The sequence below is a fragment of the Cavia porcellus genome, unplaced genomic scaffold, assembly GCF_034190915.1.
Source record: "Cavia porcellus strain 051 isolate PalLab524CR breed Dunkin Hartley unplaced genomic scaffold, mCavPor4.1 scaffold_22, whole genome shotgun sequence".
NCBI classification, from domain to species: Eukaryota; Metazoa; Chordata; class Mammalia; order Rodentia; family Caviidae; genus Cavia; species Cavia porcellus.
The window spans coordinates 26,716,289-26,736,748 of NW_026947505.1; the positions used below are offsets into that span (position 1 = coordinate 26,716,289).

General features: G+C 37.6%; 1 protein-coding gene across 4 annotated transcripts in view; it reads left to right on the forward strand.

Annotated features, from left to right (window-relative positions):
- The first annotated feature begins 299 nt into the window (after nucleotides 1–299).
- Nucleotides 300–20,460, forward strand: part of Snx9 (sorting nexin 9) — a 94,728-nt gene continuing 74,567 nt past the window's right edge. For all 4 annotated transcript variants that reach the window (XM_063232950.1, XM_063232951.1, XM_063232952.1 and 1 more), the window contains exons 1-2: nucleotides 300–450; nucleotides 19,610–19,696. In XM_063232950.1, the coding sequence (XP_063089020.1) occupies nucleotides 439–450; nucleotides 19,610–19,696 (99 nt within the window). In that variant the 5' untranslated portion in view covers nucleotides 300–438. The remainder of the gene's footprint in view (nucleotides 451–19,609; nucleotides 19,697–20,460) is intronic.

Genomic DNA, 20,460 nt, shown 5'->3' on the forward strand with positions numbered 1-20,460 from the left:
CAAGCGCGAACTAGAGTCGGCGCTGGGTTGGCTCGGCAAGCGTCCCCCCAGCGCGGTCCTCCACACCCCAAACGTGTCCCGCGGGGTGCCGGGGCGGGGGCCGGACGCGCTGAAGCGGCGGCGGCGACGGCGGCAGCTGGAGCGGAGGCCGAGCGCCCGAGAGCCCGAGCGCCCGAGCGCGCTTCCGCCGGCCGCGCCGCGCCGCGCACGCCGCGGGAAATGGGAGGCTCGGCCGCGGGGGCGGGGGCCGCGCAGCCGGGGACTTTCAGGAACTGCAGGAGCGGGCGGCGGCTGGAGTCGCCCAGCGCCGAGACTCGGGCCGAGGCGGAGCCTCCGCCGCGCCGGGGCCCATTCGCAGCCGCGCCGCCCTAGCCCTCGCCCCGTCCTCCGCGGCGCGGGAGAACAGCTGGCCGTCCCGGGCCAGAGGAGCCATTCGCCATGGCCACCAAGGTGAGGGTGACGGGCGAGGGGTGCAGGCCTGGCCGGCCGCTCGTCCGCGAGCGCGAGGAGGGTCGTGGCCGGAGTCGCCGGGGGTGGGGAGGCCGGGGGGCCGCGCGGCGCCCTCCGCCCTCCGCGGGTCCTCCGGGCCGGCCCGCGGCCCAGTCAACGTCCTCGGTCGCGGGCCGGGCGGGTGGGTCCCGGAGTCCGGATCCCGGATGGAGCGAGACCCGGGCGCTGCGCCTTTTCAAAGTTTGCACCTGAGCGTGTGCTGCGGGCGGGCGCGCCGGGAGGGCCTCGGGCGCGGGGCGGAAAGTAACCGGGGTGTTGGGCTGCCCAGCGCCCCGCGTCGCCTTCCTCCCTCCGCCAGACAGTCGCCTCGGCCCAATCCTGTATTGGGAGAAGTCGCTGCCGGCCGAGGAGGGGACTCGGATCGGACACCCAGCTTTTCCTCCTCTTCAGATCGCTCCCCCCCCCTTTTGTTTTGCTGTCCTTTCAGTTTGAATAGTTTGGTCAGCATGAATAAAATATCAAGAGGGAAATGACTTGTGCTTTCGGTTACATGTTTTTTTGGGGGGAAAAAAAAAAAAAAAGGCCCAGGCCCAGATTACGTGGTGGAACTTCTGTTACCTGGTAATTGGCCAAATGTTGTGTTTACTTATTTTATGCTATTGTTTGTGAAATTAGCAGCCACTCTTGGGTAGTAGCTAAGTTTGTAAAAGGTGCCTTCCCCATTCCCTTTCTTGGGTGTTTTCCGCAGCTTTATGTATACTTGATTGAAGTAGTCACCGGGAAGTGACCGAGGGGAGGAGGCGCCACCCGTGAGCTATTGATTGGTAATGTGGTAGGGAGCCTTGGATTTACTTGTGCGCATAGTTTTTGTGGTCTCACTTATATAAACATCAGCGCTATTTTCCGTATTTATTTTTGAAATCTCAAAGCTACTCTGGTTTGGTGAAAGCGTTCTTTTGTTGGTGGTGATAGTGGGTGTTCTGTATTTGATGTAGGGATAATTTAAAAATTTATGAGAAATTTGAAATTCTTTTTTAAGATCAGAATTGTCTGATCTTAATTTCATCTGTTAAAGTTGATGCTCTGCTTCATTTATTCTATTAACATTAGTGTTCAGATAAATTTTGTGCTCTGTCTCTGAAGTGCAGTGTTTATTCGGAAAGTGAGTCTCCTCCAAGGAATATTGTTGCTGTCTCTGACATTCTTGTTGATATATTTTGGTTATGCCATTTTTGGTTTTATTAGCTATAATAAAACTTGCCACCTTTTTAACATATATTAATATTTTGCGGACCTTTTAAAAAATAAAGTTTAAACTAGGTGTGCTGCTGCACACTGTAATCCTAGACTAAGGAGGCTGAGACAGGAGGATCACTGCTATTATGAGACCTACATAGTGAATTTAAGGCCAGTTTGAACTACACAAGGAGACCCTGTCTCGGGAAAAAAAAAAAAAAAAAGCTCCAGCCAAAGATTTATAAGGAATTTTCATTTTGAGGTTTGTTCTGAAATGTTCAAGAAATTTCCAATTGCACATTCTATTACAGTTTGCAAGTTTGAGCAGTTTGTAATAGAGAACTGTTCCCGTGGCGATCATTGTGTGCCGTTTTCTACTTTGATCTTCTGTACCGGTAGGTGGAATATAGCTTGGCTGCTGGTACAGGTATACATCATGAAAATTTTATTTGTGGTGAAACTTGAACCTAAATTTTTTCACCAGATTGGAAAGGGCAGTCGTTCTCTTGCTGAACTTGAGTTGGTGTGTCGTCACTGAACGCAAGCTTTATAGCACGTATAAGCACGTCCTACTTCGTTATCTGTGCAGCTCTGAAGGCTTATTCCTATGTTTCCCATAATTCTGTTGGTGTCGCTCAGCTTTTTAATCACAGTTCCACCTCGTACTCATTTCCCTTTTCATGGTGTGACAAGCCATTGTCTTTGAGGGAAAAAACCAGCAATGAAGCACTTAGTAAAAGAAGCCACTTCCTTAGTTTTCTGGTTTTCCTGCTTTTTTGATGATTCTTGTATTAGGCCGACCATCTCATTTCTCAGTTGTTTCCAGAAAGTGAGTTGCTGCTACTTCCTTCAGGCCCCTATTCATGGACCCCTTCTTTTCCCCAAATCTGAGTAGTAGTATTTTTTCCCCTTTCCTTTCTTTAATTGGATAGGTGGGGTGAATATACTTAGTAATGATGACTTCAGAAGGTTTTGGGTTCAACTGGCAGCTTGGCTCTTGCTTACAAACATTATGGGTTTGGAAATAAATTCAGTATCTGGATATTTTAGATATTGTTGAGTTTCCCTTGAATTTATCACAAAAGAGCTTTAGTTCCCTCATATCCAGTTTTCTTATTCATAGTTCCTACTGTTTTCTTGAAGATGCACATATCCCATGATTTGAAAACTCCTTTGGTAGATTCACAGTAGACAAAAAAAAAAAAAAACTCTGTTAGAAACACTTTAATTGGACAGTTCTTCACTGCTTAAGACAGTTAATCAGAAACTGCGCAGTTAAGAGGGATTATATGTTTTCTATTTCTAATCTCTCTTAAGTGGAAGGTTGAATTCAGTTTAAGTGCATACACCACTCTGAGCCCCAGTCTGGTCTCATTTAATGAATACAGTGAAAGTTAAGATGAGCAAGTAGTATTGGCCTCTGAAGACTTATGTTTTGACAAAGTTCTACAGTGAATTTGAGTAAATTAAGTTCCATTTAAAAGATAAAGTGTTCAAAAAGAACTTTTTCTATATATGTTAAAAGGCATATGAAATAATTCCAGTTAATCCATATCTACTTAGCTGTAAATTCCACATCAGATTTAATTATTGGTAATCAGTTTGAATCCTTTTGTGCTTAACAATCACTCTTGGAATTCTTTATGCTTTATTTTTTTAAGGAATGTTTTTAAGGAATCGTCTTGATGCCTTTTTTCCCCCCAAAACTTTTTCTTCCAGCTCCAGTATCTAAAATTATACGTATATATTTTGTACGTATATATTTTGTTTGTTTGGTTGAATTAAGTTGGTATGGGACTTTAAAAATTCTGGTAGGAAATGAGTGAATTGCTTAGTACTCTTCTATGGTGTAATAACTTCATGAGAACAGTTTAGTAAAGCATACTTCCTACTTTCTTGTAAACAAAAACCTCTATTTAAAGAAAAGAATAGAAAATTCTAAAGGGCCTTAAAGATTAAGGTTGATTTTTTTTTTTAAAAAATTTACAAACAGTATGAGAAATACTTCATTCAGTTTTATATAACAACAGTTTTAAGTATCTTAACATGTGCAGTATTTGTATAAAGAAAATTCTGACAGACATGAAATAATTTCTTACTAAAGATAGACTAGAAAGCATTAAATTTTGCAGCTTTTAACATTGTGCTGTCTTTGTATTAATCATCTGAAAATTAAATCATAGTTACTTTGTGTTCACTTAAAACTTCAACCTACAATGTCTCCAATGTTTTGGTTTTGTCGGTTTTATTCTTTACTGTTTTGCTCAATTGTATTATAACTAATGATATAGGCAATTCTGTTAGAGATAGGGGGAGGCATTATGGTAACCATTGTTGATCACCTTGTATTATGTTTTTACATTATCTATCATGTCCACCCTTTTGACTTGACCGATTCTGTTCTGTTATGTCACATTTGGTTTTACTCTCTTCCAAAAGAGTAATAAGAACCGTGGGAGCAATGAAACCCAAAATGTATAATAGTCATTGTACAAGATAGAGGAAAAGAAAGTGCTCTAAACTATATAACTGCATGTATATTTAAGTGTATAAGATAGAAAATGATATCACAGAGTTTTATTGGATCATTGAACAGAACTGTTTGCAGTATCATTGTTGGAATGTCCACTTTACAAGCTTTAATTTTGTGACTTGAACAATTATTTCTAAGATGACAATATGTAATCCATTAACTAGTGATTTCCTACGGTTTATTTTTTTTTCTGTAAATCTGTATAACTTGTACCCTTTCTCTGCTTTTTTTTTTCTTTTCTCCTTAAATAAAATTAAAAAAAAAAAAAAACTTCATGCTTTGGTGTGCTGTTCCTTCCTTTTTTAGTGAGTGCTATTCTGTGCCCTCTTCCCTTGCAGACCTTCTTTTTACACATCAGATTTTATTCCTATCACAAGTCCCTCAGACTCAACTGCATTTGTTTCTGTGACTAATGACTGCCTCCTTGACAATGTCATCAGCCCAGGAAGCTGGAGCTCTGTATTTGCTTACCTTTGTATCCTCAGGGGCAGTTTGGAAGAGCAAAAAGATACCTCAGCCAGATAAATGACTCACGTATTAAAGTTAAGAAAACTTTAATCTCTAACTTTAAGCCTTTGGTTCTTTCAGTTGTATTTTAGTAAACATATTTTTAAAAAGTATCCATGTACTGTGCAAAATTTATACTCAGCTTAGATATCAGCAGTGGTTTTTTTAAAAATGCAATGACTCGGGCTGGGGATTTAGCTCAGCGGCATAAGCGCCTGCCTTGTAAGCAGGCAGTCGTGAGTTCGATCCCTGGTACCGATAAAAAAAACAAAAAAGACCAAAAAAAAAAAAAATGCAATGACTCATTTACTAGTATTGCATGAGAAATTGGTTTTTGTGGGTTGGGTGGTTTTGTGGTATTGGGGATCAAACCCAGGAGTGCTGTATCATTGAGCTACATCTCCAGCCCTTTTCATTTTTTTATGTAGTCTATCTTGTTTAAGTTCCCCAGGCTGACCTTGAACTTGCAAACCTCCTGCCTCAGCCTCTAAAACAGCTAGAATTACAGCCGTGTGCCACTGGCGAGTTTTATGTTTTGAAGTGACTGAAACCAGCCTTTGAGACTTCAGAAGAGTCGTCTTTAACCTGAGTTGTCAGCAGTGTCCTGTGTGTGTGTGTGTGCACACACGTGCGTGCGTGTGTGGCGTGTGTGTGTGTGTGTGTGTGTGTGTGTGTTTGTGTGTGTGTGTATGTATTTAAGGTTTAGGATTTTCCTTCTTATGTTTTTGATTTCTAACTTGTTGCATTGTGAAAAGAAAATCTCATTAAATAATCAGTTCTGTTCCTGGAAATTTATTGAGGAACTTTATACTTAAGGAAAAGACAGTTTTCACAGGTGTTCTTCTAGTGCATTGAGAATGCGTGTGTTCTCTAATTGTGTGTGTATTCTCAGTGTCTTATATTCCTTATACATTTGTTTTCTGTTTGCTCTCTTGGGTCTTTTGTCTACTTAAGGTAGACTATAACATTTGGGATATAATGGTAATTCCTTTAAGTTTAGTGTTAATTTCCAGGTAAATGAAGTGTTTCCTCATTGTGAAGTGACCCTTTTTATTTCTAGTGGTGCATTTTTTTTCCTTAAATACTATTGTCTTTTTTAAAATGTGATTTAATTAGCTTGTTTTTGGTAAATATTTGCTTGATACATAAAAAGCTATAACTGAATTACCTTTTTCTACAACCTGAGATTTTTATCTGCCTATATGTTCGCTATAGTTGACATTTTGCCTATACATTTTAGAGTCAGTCCTCAGCTTCTTGGAATCTGTACTTTGTTTCCCAGAATTTTTGGGATGTTTGTGCTATTTGTCTCTTTCTTTTTCAGCAGTTATAAGCACGTTAATATATCTAAAAGTACAAAGTCACTCCATATTACTGCTATTTTCCTGAATGACAAAAGACCTAAAGTTATCCTATTGCAGTTATTTTCTCTAGGATAATCATTTATTGCTTAGTACTTTAGTTCCGTATTTTACACTAAAAATGAGATATTATTTTTTATGCAGTGAATATTTAGATTTAATTCCATTGTACTGTGTCTTCGCTTGCTATTTTTTCTTATATTTTCTGACCTTTCTGGGGATAATTTCTCTTCTAGCTAAAATAAATTGGAGTTTTCATTTAAAAAAAAACATGTTGTAGGTAAATTTCTCATGTTCAAAAGTTTTTGGATCCATAGTTTTAGATTGACAGCATTTTCTCTCAGCACAGTGAACCTGTTCTTCCCTTGTTTTCTACTGGCTTTCAGATTAGTTTCTGAAAAGCCACATAACTCCTGTTCATCTAAGAGTGTTTAACTCTTGTCTCTGTCTGCTTTTAAGACTTTCTGCCACTTCACTACAGTATGTCTGTGTGTGGGTTTTTTGGCACAAGTTAGAATTTAAGGAGTGTCTTGGGCCTGGGGAGGGTGCTTCGAAGGCACAATAGTGTAGCTCAGTAGATCTCCCTGTGGTGACTTAACAGCCCTCCTGTCCAGCCCCTGCAGCCACCTGCCATATAAGGCTAAGGAGAACTGGAAACATGAGACTAAGGAAATGTGTTGTTAATTTAAGTAGCTACATGGAGCTAATGACTACTGTATTGGAGAGTGCAGTTCTAGAACTTTCTTAGCAATTATTTTGTGAAAATTGCCTCTTCCCCGGAATTGATAGCATGAATAGGTTCAACAGACATGTAGTTTCCCATCTCTACAAGTCGTGTTTTCTTTGTGCTGCATTCTGGTTAACTTCTTTGGGTCTTCTTGCCTTCAGTTAGGAATTTTTTTTTTAGTCAGACCTAATGTGTTATTTTATCAGTGCATTTAATTTTCAGTTTCAGTTCTATTCTTAGAAATTATGTTTGCTTCTATTTCAAATCTGCTTGGTCATTCTTTATTGCTTCTGGTTTTTTGCTCATCTTTTTGTAGTTTTATGACTGTTCTAGTATCTGAACTCTGATTCAGCATCTCTTTCTACTCATTCTCATTCATGGTGGCTTGTTTTCTTAGGGTGGTTTGTTTCTTCAGAGGGGTAGAGTCATAATATGTCTATTACTGAGTGAAATTTAACGCATATGCTTATCATGTCAGTTTCTTTATAAATGTTTATACATCTCAGTCTGCAGGTCCAGACTTATTTGGTCAGATTCCATATATTTAGAGCAGAAGATATTTCATTAGCTAATATGTACCTGTCCAACACTGGAAGTAAATTATTTGAATCCCTCCCATTATGGTTTACATCTAAAATATCCCCCTAAAGATGTATATTCAGATATGGGGCTTCTGGAACATGATTGGATCATAGAAGCACTGTACTTAGCAGTGGATTGATCCATTGATAATTTCTTACCTGAATATACTATTGGAAGATGGGACCTATTGGAGGAGATGAGCCACTGGGTATATACCTTTGGAGGGTATAGTGTATCTTTCTCCTGGTTCATTCCTTCTCTTGCTATACTTCCTGGCTGCTGTGAGTTGAGCAGCTTTTTGGTGCCAGCCCTTCATGTTTTCATTTTCTCCTTAAAGCCAACTAACCATAAAATGAACCTTCTGGAACCAGAGCCAAATAAACCTCTCCTCATTTCTGTTTTGTTTTTGTTGGGGGTACCAGGAATCGAACTCATGACTTTGCACTTAGCAGTCAGATGCTTATGTCACTGAGCTAAATCCCCAGCCCTCATTTCTGTTGTTGACATCAAGTATTTGGTCACCACCTTTTGAAACCTAACACTCATTTAAAAAGTTGATATTGAAACATCAATAAGTTCTTTAAAATGTACCAGTTAAATGGCAGGTTTAATGTATTTTACAATACAAATTCAGAGAAAAGTGCTTGAATATATAGAATTGTGTGTTAAAAGTGGCCATCTACCTCTTAGTAACCACATTTTGGTGCATGTTTTTATCTTTTAGCTTCTTTGGTATTCTCAGGATTTTGAATAGTAAGCATTTGTTACTTTTGTAATAACATTAAAGCTCAGATTTTAATTTAAAAAATTAAAGCAAAGTCCCAAATTTACCTTCTGTTAATTTATTTTGAATTATACTAACATGAAAAATGTTTAATTAGATATTATAAATAAAAAATGATACTTAAATAGAAAACTGCTCTGGCATTTAGTATTATAGTATTATTTGTAAATTACAAAATTTATTTCCTTAAGTATCTTACTTTTGTCTTCCAAAGGAGAAAATGTTTTTTGTTTGTGTTGTAGTACTGGAGGTTGAACTCAGGGCCTCATAAATACCAAGTAAGTGCTTTACCACTGAGTTGCATCCCAACCCGCCCCCAGCTTTTTTTTGAGCTAGGTACGGCTAAATTGCCCAGGCTAGCCTCGAACTTTGAACTTCCTGAGCAAGTGAGATTACAGGAACATACCATCATATGCAGCTGTATTTTTAACTTTTAAAAATAACTAAAACATTTGGGGTAAGGATATGTCTCAGTATTAGAGATATACTTGGCATGCTCAAGGCCCTGAGTTGTTTTGTTTTTGATCGGTACCGGGGATCGGAACTCAAGACCACCTGCTTTCAAGGCAGGTTCTTATGCTGCTGAGCTAAATCCCCAGCCCCAAGGCCCTGTGTTTGATGCTCCCACATTGCAAACAGCACCACATACACACACAAATCATGAAAACTTACTGACCAACCAGCATAAACCTAAAGGCCTTAAACATTGCTGTGTGATAATTAGTTTGCAATTGTGCCTGCTGCTGGGTACCTCTCCTCTGAAGCTTGGGAATGACTAACCACTAGTCCTTTGTGGCTCAGGAGAGCATCTGTGACTTCCCTCCACCTTCCTACAATCACTTAGTTCTCAGATTCAGTTGAGAGTATGTATGCTGAGACCTTACAGTAGTTTTGTAGGCAGGCCTAATAGTTTGTCTTGTGATTGTGTTAGCAGCTAAGTAAAGCATACTCAATGTGCTTGTATCCAAAAAGCTACCAGTCCCTAAAATATAAGTAGAAATCTGTGATTACTTTAGATTGATGTAATAATCATTCAGAGCTCAGGTAATACCAGAAAGTATGGAGATAGATGTTTAAAATCCAGATGTCATTTAAAATTGCTTCTGCTCTATAGTTTTATTGTCTCTATGATGTCCCAAAGTTATGAACTTTTTAAAACCTTTGAAACTTATTTTCTCTCTTCATAATTCAAAATATCTCATGTCCTTTAAGTTTTCTGTAGAAAATAAATACTAAAAATTTTTCCCAAACTCTCCTCTTCTCTGACTTACTAGGAATCCCTGCTACACTGAAAGATTATGGCAATTGTAATAGGAATCCCTGCTACACTGAAAGATTATGGCAATTGTAATATACTTCTGTCTGAGAGAGAATAGATGCTTATTAACATGCATACATATTTTCCAAATAGTGACAATGACTCCTGAGTTTTAGACATTAAGGGTAGAGCTGTGACACAGTTACCTGGTAAGTCAAGCAGTTTCAGCTTTCCTATTTGCTTACTTAGAAACAGTAAAGAAGTAAAAAAAAAAAAAAAAAAAAAGTACCTTTTTGTCAAAGCCAGAAAAAAAAAATCTCTGAGTAGTCAGATTAATTTGACGAGTATCATACAAGGACTATATATGTAATATTTTATATTTATCTTAAATTTATGTTTAAAAGTAGTTAGATGTAGGAGAGGATCGTTTCTTTACCTTCATAGGTTAGAGTAGAATTAAATAAACAAGGATGTGTTTCCTTTGCCATCTCATTTAAAGTTTGACCTTGCCTTGACTAAAGATATATTTTAAAGAAGATACAAATAATTCAGTTTCTTTAATATTGCTCTAGAATTTTATCCAGGACTTGTTAAACTTGTAGGAATCGGTGAACATTGAATGCTAGATAGTTTGTCTCTAGCCTCGCTCTTTCTAAGTTCTCATCCAGGTAGTATCTTGGAATATATAGCTCAAGAGAATCTGCTTTTGATTTCAAGGTAAAGCAATTTCCTTAAAATATTCAGCATGGTTTATATATACCTTGTTTGCAGCCCTCGGAGCTTATGCTAGAGTAGGGATTACTAGCCTGTGGCAATTTCAAATCATTATAGGTAAAACATCCCAGATTAAAAAATAGTCCCTCCCCAAATATTGCCCATTTGTCCTTATTGTTACAACTACACTTTGGCAGTGTACTTTTTAGCAGTTTATTTTTATCAAAGTTTCTCAAAACATTCTGTTTAGATTTCTTAGAAATAGTTACTTTTTCACATTTGTTAGCTTCAATTGCATAGGTACAGTAAGTACTACTGTAATAAACAGTTTTAACAATAATCACAACTTCTTTTTTTTTTTTTTTTTTTTTGTCTTTTTCCTTTTTATCGGTACTGGTGATCGAACTCACGACCACCTGCTTGCAAGGCAGGTACTTATGCCGCTGAGCTAAATCCCCAGCCCCTAATCACAACTTCTTACTGGTAAGCATATGATTCAGTTGGTCAGATTAGAACTGCCCCATGTATATTAGAGCAGGTGTTTAAATGCAAGAGCTGAACATGTTGTGTTACATACATAGTATAATATGTCACTGAATCTGGAAAGGCAGTAGTGTGGAACACAAGCTGCGTGATTCTCTCCTGTGAATAGGTCATATTTTTGAGCTTTATGGCTAATTACCTGGGATTGCTTAGGTTATAAAGTATGAGTTTCAGAAATCCATAATTGGGCTTTTAAAACAATTGGTGGCAGATGCTGAATTTAGTATTGTTTTGTTTCTTATTTATTTTTTACTTAATTCTCTTTAATATGTAAATATTCTAGTGTCATTATGATTTACAAAATGACCAGAGGCATACATTTTCAGGAAAAAGATTTTAGGTTATCTTTAAAAAACAATAAAATTAATTTACTAAAGCAGTGTAGTATCATTTTTCTACTTTATAAAAGAGGAAAATAGTTCATAGATGTAATATAAATTCAGAAGATCATGTGGAGCACTTAATAGTTAACAGTGTCTGGAGGCATTTTTTTCTTTCACCTGAAAAATAGGGAAAGGTTTAATCCTTTGAAAAAATGTAATCTGCTCCTGGTGACAGCATGTAATCTTTCTGGGTATTTTAATTTAGCCTATTTTCAGTGTTTATAAAATTTGCAGCTAAAATAAGTAGATTTAATGCTGAGAATATAAAAGAAGTAAAAATAAAAGAGTTTCTTGAGGCACTAATGCTTTTGATTAAGATAATGAGTACAAAGAAAAACAAAATGTCCAACTGTACAATACCATGTTAAGTACACAAATTGAAGAGGTAGGTCAGATTGCTATTACCTTCCACCCTTCTTTGTAAATGCCCTTGTTTTAGCCTACAGATAAATACTCATGTGTACACATATTGTAAACATTCTGTTTCTCATTAGGGAATTCAAGCACAGAGTCTCTTATTTGTTTTCATATGCTTATGGTTGCGACAGGTGTTTAGTCAGTGAAATTTTGAGTAAGAGCTGGGAGCTACCTCAGTGTATTGCAAAAGGCCAGGCTTTTAGTATCAAGATAGTGCTGGATTGCAACCGCAGCTTCATAGCTTTGTAGCAAATGAACCACTCTGTGCTGTGAATGTGTATCTGAGATTATGCCAGAGGTAGCCCTTGTAGGGATGCTAAATTCATTCTCAACATAATAAATATAACCCAGCACTCTTGAATGTTGAGGCAGGAAGGTCACAAATTCCAGCCTGTCCTGGACCACTTCATAACTTAAAGAAATCCTGTCTCAAGATGGACTAGGAATGTAGCTCAGTGCATAAAGGCTGTGTATTCAATCTCCAGTACCTACAAGAAATAAAAATTTTTTTAAAAATTAAGAACTGTCCTACTTTTCTTCATAACTAATTATGCCCTAAGCTAAGCACCCTAGATTGCTCCTAGAGCTAGATGTGGGGTTATTCTCTCTTGACTCACAATAGAGAGAGATGGATTAAGAAAATGGGGATGGCTGTCCAGTAAAGAAGGAGCAAAATACTGCCATAGTGTTTATTCCCATGATGTTTTACCAGACAAGAGAATAAAGTGACCTAAGAGGGGATTTGTCATTGTGGAACGGAGATAGTGCTGGATTTTTAATATGGGGTTAGACTGTAAGAGTATCTTGAGTTTCAGGGAAGTGAATTTGAACTTGATCCTAGGTAAGGTAATCATTAATAGCTTTTGATGTGTGAGATGGTGACTCAGCTTTGTCAGGAGTTTCTCACAGTAGTGTACAGAGTTAAAAGGATGGGAGATTAGTGACAAGAGAAAGTTTCAGAGCCAGGTTATGACAGCTCCAGTATGGTCACTGTCATAATAGAAGGAATAAGGTGAGAAACTTGGTTCATATACAGCTTCTTATATTTCATGATCATTATACATCAAAACAGGTTGCTTGCTGGAAGGGAATAAATCTCATCAGGGTACACATGTTGGGCTATGTAGGTGTCCAGGAAGGCCCCACTCCACCAAAGATCTTGTCTTCTGCCCTTGCTAGCTTTGCATGTAATGAGTCTTCACTTTGTAATCTTTTATCCTTTGTTGAGTTGTGGTTTGGTCAAAATCTCTTCCTTTGACTACATCTGATTTATTCTTCCAGTTTTGTATGGTGAATTTAAGTTAGCTAATCAAATTGCATTTTATTTTTCTATTTTAATTCTCTTTTTGAGGCTTATTTTACATCTTACTATACAGTTATGGTGCAGTATAAACCAGCTGTAGTTCAGTGATGATTATATTACCCACATGAATCAAAGAGAAATTGTTCTAAAGAGGAAGCTCGGATAAAATAAGTGACAGCTAAGAAAGCTGGTTCTAGTCCAAGAATTGTGTAAAACAGAGACTATATTCCTTAGGTAAGTGGTTTAATTTGTATTCGTGTAGATGGCCTAAAGCAGAAGTATCGCTGAGTAGTTTAATTTTGAAGGTCTGTACATTCCACTTAAGTAATGTTCTTAACTCAGTTTGATAAAAGTATGTAACTTAAATTCTTTAAATAGTTCCAAAGGAACTTTCAGAGGCATTCAACTTGGAGGAAATGTTTTTTCCTCTTAAGAAAACTGTGTTTTCTGTACTTCAAATTAGTAATATTTGGTTGATTTGGAAGTAGCAATGAATTCATTAGGTTAAACTTATTAGATAGTAGGCATTGTGTTTTGTGGCAAATGGATTAATATTCAGCCCTTTAACAAATACTTGTGGGGCTACTAAGTAGGTATTGTGCAGCGCAGGATAGAAACTTAACAGCGAATGCAAGTGTGTAAATAATAATAATACAGTGTACAGTCAGTGGTAGGGAAAGTATAGTGTTCTAAGGCACTGTATTGGAAAAATGGATAGATAACAGATTTTGGAGGTCGTAGAATGCTTCCCACACATAAATATAAGCTGTACAATAAGTAGGGTTTAGTCAAGTGAAGAATGAGAATGTGTACATACATACATATCCTAAGAAGGTGTGATATGTTTATTTACAGGATTGAAGGTTGTGGCATGGTGGTAGAGTACTTGCCTATTATGGGCAAGGCCCTGGGTCTGATCCCTAGCAGCACAAATAAACAAACAAACAAATACATAAAAAGAACTTACTCACCTGCCTTGTAAGCGCGCAGTCGTGAGATTGATACCCGGTGCTGATAAAAAAAAAAAACTTAATATCAGAATGATCAGTGAAATAAAATAAGCCCTGCATCATGTCATGCAAGGATATGTGAGAGATGCTAGTTCCCCAGTCAACAGAAAAGGGCTACACTCCCTAGGACCTGCCACTTCCCTGTTGTGACTTTGATCTGGGAAAGGCTTCTGCTTTCAGTTCTGTGAGTACCAGGCCATCCAGGACCACTGCTTACAGCCCTGCTGACATTGCTTGGGCAGTCAGACTCCTTAGGCTCAAGTGTGAGCACCCTCTCACACTTGAATGGGTCTGGTTTGTTTGCAATTTCATGAAATAGTGGACTCTAGAAACACCTTTCATGGGAATCAATAGCTGGAGCTCCACTTAACTCTGAATCCTGAGATTACTGGTCTGGGAAGAGGAAGTATATAACACCATTTTCTGCATCAGCAAAATGTATAAATTGTAATCACAAACTACAGTGAATGTCTAAGCTTTAACATTTTTGTTACAATGACAGACTCGTTACTATTGATCGCCACCACCACCAAACATTCCCTCTCATTTCAAACACATTTATTTTACTGTTGCTACTTTCTGAAGTAGTTATGGAAATTCTCTTGTACAAATGAATAGCTTAAATTGCACTGTTATAGCTGCCTCAATGTGCTGAATCCATTCAAAATGTTTATTTTGGGGTCCTTTTTATTTTGGGGGAAAACCAGAAGTTGCATGATACCAGATTGGTGAATAAGATGGATGAAAACACACAATTACATTTTTATAAGCCTGCCACTCTGCTGGATGGCACTTGGCAGCAGCATTTGCTTGAATTTTGATTGCACCTCATAAAAGACACTCAGGAAAGAGAACTTCTCAAACAGCTTCAGAACGTGGCCAAGACTGGTAGATTAAGAATATTGAAAGCAGGGGATAGTATTTTAAGGGAGACTGGCGGCAATGTGTCTTTTACACTAATGAATTATTTTAAACCTCACATATAATGTTTAAAACAGTCAAAGATCACAGTGACTAGCATTTATTCACCTTCCATGTCAGTCAGTTTTCCCTGTGCTTTATTTTTGCTAGATTTCTCATTCATGTCACAGGGCACGTGCTGTTACCTTATTCTTGAGCCTTATTTAAGATAAGAGGTTAAGGAGTTGGGCCAGGTCTTCAAGACTGGTGGACTGTGGATTTGAACCCCTGTACCTGGCTCCAGAACCACTGTTAATCTCTAGATTGCCAGTGATTATATTTCTTTCTCCCTTTTGGAAGAATAAACCACGTTGTCAATACACAGTGCTGGTGTGGAGGTGAGAGACAGACACTGTTACTGGAGTAAGTTTTTCCTAGTTGCCTTTGGGATTTGAGTACTCTTCTTCAACTTTCTTATATACTTTTTTCCTACAGTCAACACATAGTTTTACAATCAGGAAAAAGAATACAACTATCTTAATTTGCCATCGTGATTAAGGTGATATTCTTAGCTACAGCTAAGTTTTCTCTGCAAGTTAAAGAGTGGATTAGTAATCTTGTAGCTGTGATAAACAATAGGTAGATGTACTGATAGAGAGTGTTAAGATTAGAGAGAATATGAAGTGTAAAAAGATTTATGTATGCTGTGGTTCTAACTGGTTCTCTGTATGTTTTTGAATAATTGTGTTCATGAGTATGTGCAAATATGTATTAAATATATAAAATTTAAAGGGTTCTTTTAAAACTACTTTCACACCCTTTGGCAGAGAAGAGGATGTTTTAAACTTCCCTGCTTTAACATGTTCAATGATGGGGCTGTACATGTGTGACAGTCCATGTTGCACAATATAACCTTCACGTATGTACTGCTGGTGGCTCAAGCTTGTGGAAATGTGTTGACTTCTTGTATGTCCTGCATTGTAAAAGTGGGCTGTACAGTATTTATATATGGAATATCTGTGTACAGTGAAGTTTACAATACTCAGAATGGGAACCCTTGCGAGATGATTTAACCACTTATTGGAGCCTTTAGTGTGAATTCTGATAGTCTTCTAGTCTGCTTGTGAGTTAAGCTCAGAAATGTTTTTGCATTGTTATAACCAGGGAAGTGTTCTTAAATTTTTAATGTTTTCAGCATTATTCTGAATATCTTAGATTATGCTGCATGACAGTCCTTTAAATTTTCCCTTTTTTCCCTGGTGATGGGAGGAATCAAACCTAGGACCTCACATTTGCTAGGCAACCCCAACTCCAAATTAAAAAATCGTTTTTGACTAGGTATTCCTGTGGCATGGCAGCACATCATGGTGGGAGTGCATGGTAAAGCAAAACTGCTCTCGTAGGACCAGCAAGTGAAAGAAAGAAGAGGAAAGAGGCCAGGGTCCCATAGTTCCCATCAAGAGAACACTTCCCAGGGACTCCATAAGGTTCCACTTCTAAAAGTTAAACCACTTATTAATAGTGCGATGGACTGATAACCAAGCCTCCGATACATGGGCCTTCAGACATTTAAGATACAAACTATAGCAAAGGGTAATTCTGTGTTTAAAACTACATGGGGTAGCATTCCTCACATAACACATTAGCAGAAATGTAAAAGTTGGTGCTGTATTTTGTTTGTGAAGCTGTGCAGAACCATTACTTTTGTATATACTACTGGTAGATGTTTAAATGGTAAGAATCTTAATGAAGTAGAATATGGCAACATCTACCCAATTAATTTGTCATTCATTATGTTTGAGACAAGCAGTTTTTCATATGTTCAAGAGCCATGTATTTTTCTATGAACAATTTGTTCCTCTGCCCTGTTTTCTTTATACTGTTGGTCTTTATCTTAAATTGTAGAAGCCCTTTATATATTAAAAGAAATAACTTTGTGATATGAAGCTTTTTTTAAATTGGTACTGGGGATCGAACTCAGACTTGAGATCCTCCTGTCTCAGCCCCAGCTAGACACTACCATGACCAGCTTCAACCTAACTCTTCAATTTCTCTCACTTCTCTGTTCCACTATAATGTAACTGCCATTTCCTTGTTCTTTAAATCAGTATAATTCCCATTGCAAATATTCTTTATAACTTATATTTCATATTAACACAAGTGGGTTTTTTTTTGTTTTTGTTTTTGTTTTGGTACTGGGGATCAAACTCACGATGCTGCTGCTGAGCTGAATCCCCAGCCCAAACACAAGTGATTTTTGTAGTCACTTAAAGTTAAGCAGGAGCAAAAAGAAAGCATATGGGGCAGACAAAATAATATATATGGCTAACATAAATAAGTAAAAAAGAATAAACATTTGCACGTTCCTCTCCCCAGAAAAGGAAATTGTATTTACGATGACAGATTATACACCTAACAGCAGATGTGTGGTAGGACTCTCAGTATTCCAGGATGTGGAGCATTTAAATTTGAGAGGTGTGAATCTGCTAATGTTTATTTTACTCAGAATTACATTAGTAGTTAATAGAACAGATATTTGAGATTGATGTCTATTATACTGTATCTGTGGTACTTTTTGAAATATCTACCAAACGGATGAATTTTGGCAGTAGGTATTGAATATGTAGAATGATATTATCTGCAAACCAGGAGCTTAAGACACAGTGGAGCTGAGGACTAAACAGAGTGCTACCTACAGGCAAGCACTATAGCACTAAGCTACTCTCTCAGTCCAAGAAAATACTTCTGAAAGAGTGTCAGTAACATGGGAAAAGGCAGAGTAAAAACATGGGCCTTTTCTCTAAAAGACTACATAAGAAACAGACTGGTATTTGGGATTGAGGACATCACCTTTATCAATTTGGATACTGTTGGTGCTGGAGAAGAGGGAAAAAGTAGGGAGGGGTAAGAGTAGCCCATGAGAAAAGAGATGGAAGCCAGATACTAAGAAAGAGAAGATGAAAGGTTTTTAGTACTAAAGATTCCCAATCTTATCTAAGCCTTATCTTCTCTAGAATGAATGGTCAATTTTTATCTAGTGACATGTTAATGATCATTTGTTTTAAATTCTAAGAAGTGCCTGATTGTTTTCAATAAATCTTAATACTGGGCCCTAAATAGTTTATAGAGAAAAGAAATTTATTTTCACAGTTCTGAAGGCTGGTAAATTCAAGGTCAGGGTTTTGCAGGTTAGGGCCAGAGTCTGCTTCCGGGATGGTGCCTTCAACACCTTGTCCTACAGAGAAGAGACATTGTCACATGGGGAGAGGAGGAGAGGAAAGTGTACTTGCTCCTATACCTTCTTTTTTTTTTTTTTTTTTTTTTTTTTTATTTAAGAGGAAAAAGAGAAAAACACAAAACAAACCAAAGCGGTGTAAGGGTACACGTAATACAGAACTACAAAAAAAAAAAAAAAAAAAAAAAAAAACCAAACAAACAAAAAAAACATAACAGTAAGAAATCACCTGTTAGTATATTACATATTATCATCTTGAAAATAGTTCCTCAAATCACAGTATCAAAGAATACAAGGTGGACATTCAAACAGGTAGACTGCAAACAGCTGTGTTCAATGATCCAAAAACATTGATACAGTCAGCTATTTAACCAGCTTCTTTTAAGGTGGCATTAGTCCAGGAGAACAGAACACCTCCTTCTTATTAGGACCTACCTTTCAGAACTGTTGCATTGGAAAATTCTAACATTTTAGTAAAAAAAAAAAAAATCAAACATGTAGAAAAGTTGAAATAATTTTCCATTTAATAACATCATCTACCATTCAGATTCTACATTTTATAATAGCTAGTTTATCACATATTCACCCATCACTCCATTTTATGTTTTAGTATAATTCAAAATTGTGTCAATCCCCATCTCTTATCAACATGAATTTAAGAGAAGACAAAAGCATTCAAACAGCAGTGAGTAAATGTTCAGTAATATCTAAATGTGTTCGCGAATACCATTCATTTATTTTATACCTGTTTTGCAGTCCACTTCCACCAGATCAGATGTTGAGCAAATAAAAGGCTTAGGCATTCTGTGTTTGGGGATTAGTTTTTTTTTTTTAACTGAATTAAAAAAAAAAAAAAAAAACAAGGCAGGATTCTTATGGAGCAGTAACTTCACAGCAGGTTCCTCTTGCCACCCTGCAGCTTGGCTCAGTCCACACACTGGGCTGTTCTCCAGGCGAAGCTCACTTCCTTCCGCAGAGCATCCTCAGGCATTTGTCTCCTTGCTGTGCTCATTACATGGAGAACTGAGGTTGATGTGACATGTTTTTTAAAAATATCCCATAACATGACAAGCAGAATTCTATTTTGCAGCTGTGTGAGAAAAGTACCTCCTCGTGGTTTCTTTGTCCTTTGTCCTGACCCAAGGGGACTACAGTGCTAGCAGTGCTTGGTTGCTTGCCTCTATCCCTCACTCCTCTGAGCTCACAGAGAAAAAAGAGCTGATGGGATTTCTTAATTGGCAGACTACCATATCATTTGTTTCTAAAGTAGGAAAGATTTCAAACATGTAGAAAAGTTAAAAGTTTTCCATTTAACAATATAAACCCACCATTTAGATTCTATAACATTTTACAATGACTGCTTTATCACATATGTACCCATCAATCCATTTTATTTTTTAATATAACACACACCCACATACCCACCCTGGTCTTTTATCACTAGCTGTGAATCCTTCATCTCCCCATTAAAAGAATTTTTAGCCGCAATTCCTGAAATTTCATCACCTCTGTATGATAGCTGCCTCAATATGAGTACACCAAGTAAATTATTTTATTAATGTGCTCTCTTTCCTAACAGCCAACATGTTTTCAAAGCAAGTAAGAGTTATTTGGATTTTTGCTCTTTGCTTTACCTATGTGACTAACGCTTCTGCATTCCCAATAGGCTCGGGTTATGTATGATTTTGCTGCTGAACCTGGAAATAATGAATTGACGGTCAGTGAAGGAGAAATTATCACAATTACAAATCCGGTAAGAGAACTTCATATTCATATTTGTCCCTTATTGACTTGTTTTTAAGAGTTGATGTTTTTGAGAAGTTAAATTCAATTTAACTTTAGTTTTTTTCTTTTGCTTATGAAGTATTGACTGTGCATTAAGATGCCAGTAATATACAATGAGAAGTTAATCCCCTAAAGATAGTTGAGGTTATTATGTCTCTCTGATTTTTTTTTTTTTTGGTGCTATTTAAGCCTTCCAGACACCCTATTATAGTAGTACTGGAACTTAGTTCAGTAAACTTCCTGCTAGTATCCATAATACAGTGATGTGGGATGCATGAGAGGTGATGCTGACTTTCCTGCATAGCACTGCCTCTAATCACTATCATTGTTGCTCTACACTTCATCCTTAAATTAGATTACTGAAAAGCAGTCTACAGTGTTTAGATTGCACTAGCTTAGCTCCTAGTGGAGCTCTCTGTACTGAATTGCAATTCATTGCTTCAACCTTGATTCATATAAGAAATAGCTATGTGTATAACAAACATATCTGCATCTTTACAAAGCCGTGTTTGAACATGTGTGCATATACATGCTTCCTTTGAGATTATACTCCCATGAATACCCACACACACATAAACACTCTTCATATATGTGTGCATATCTCTGTTCATATCACTAAGTATAATACTGTTCTTTTTTCGAAGCATCCATGCCATCTTTTGCCTGAGCCTTTTTCTCTTAGATTTTTGGCATGTTTTCCTGGCATGTTTTCCTTTTAATAAAATAAAATCT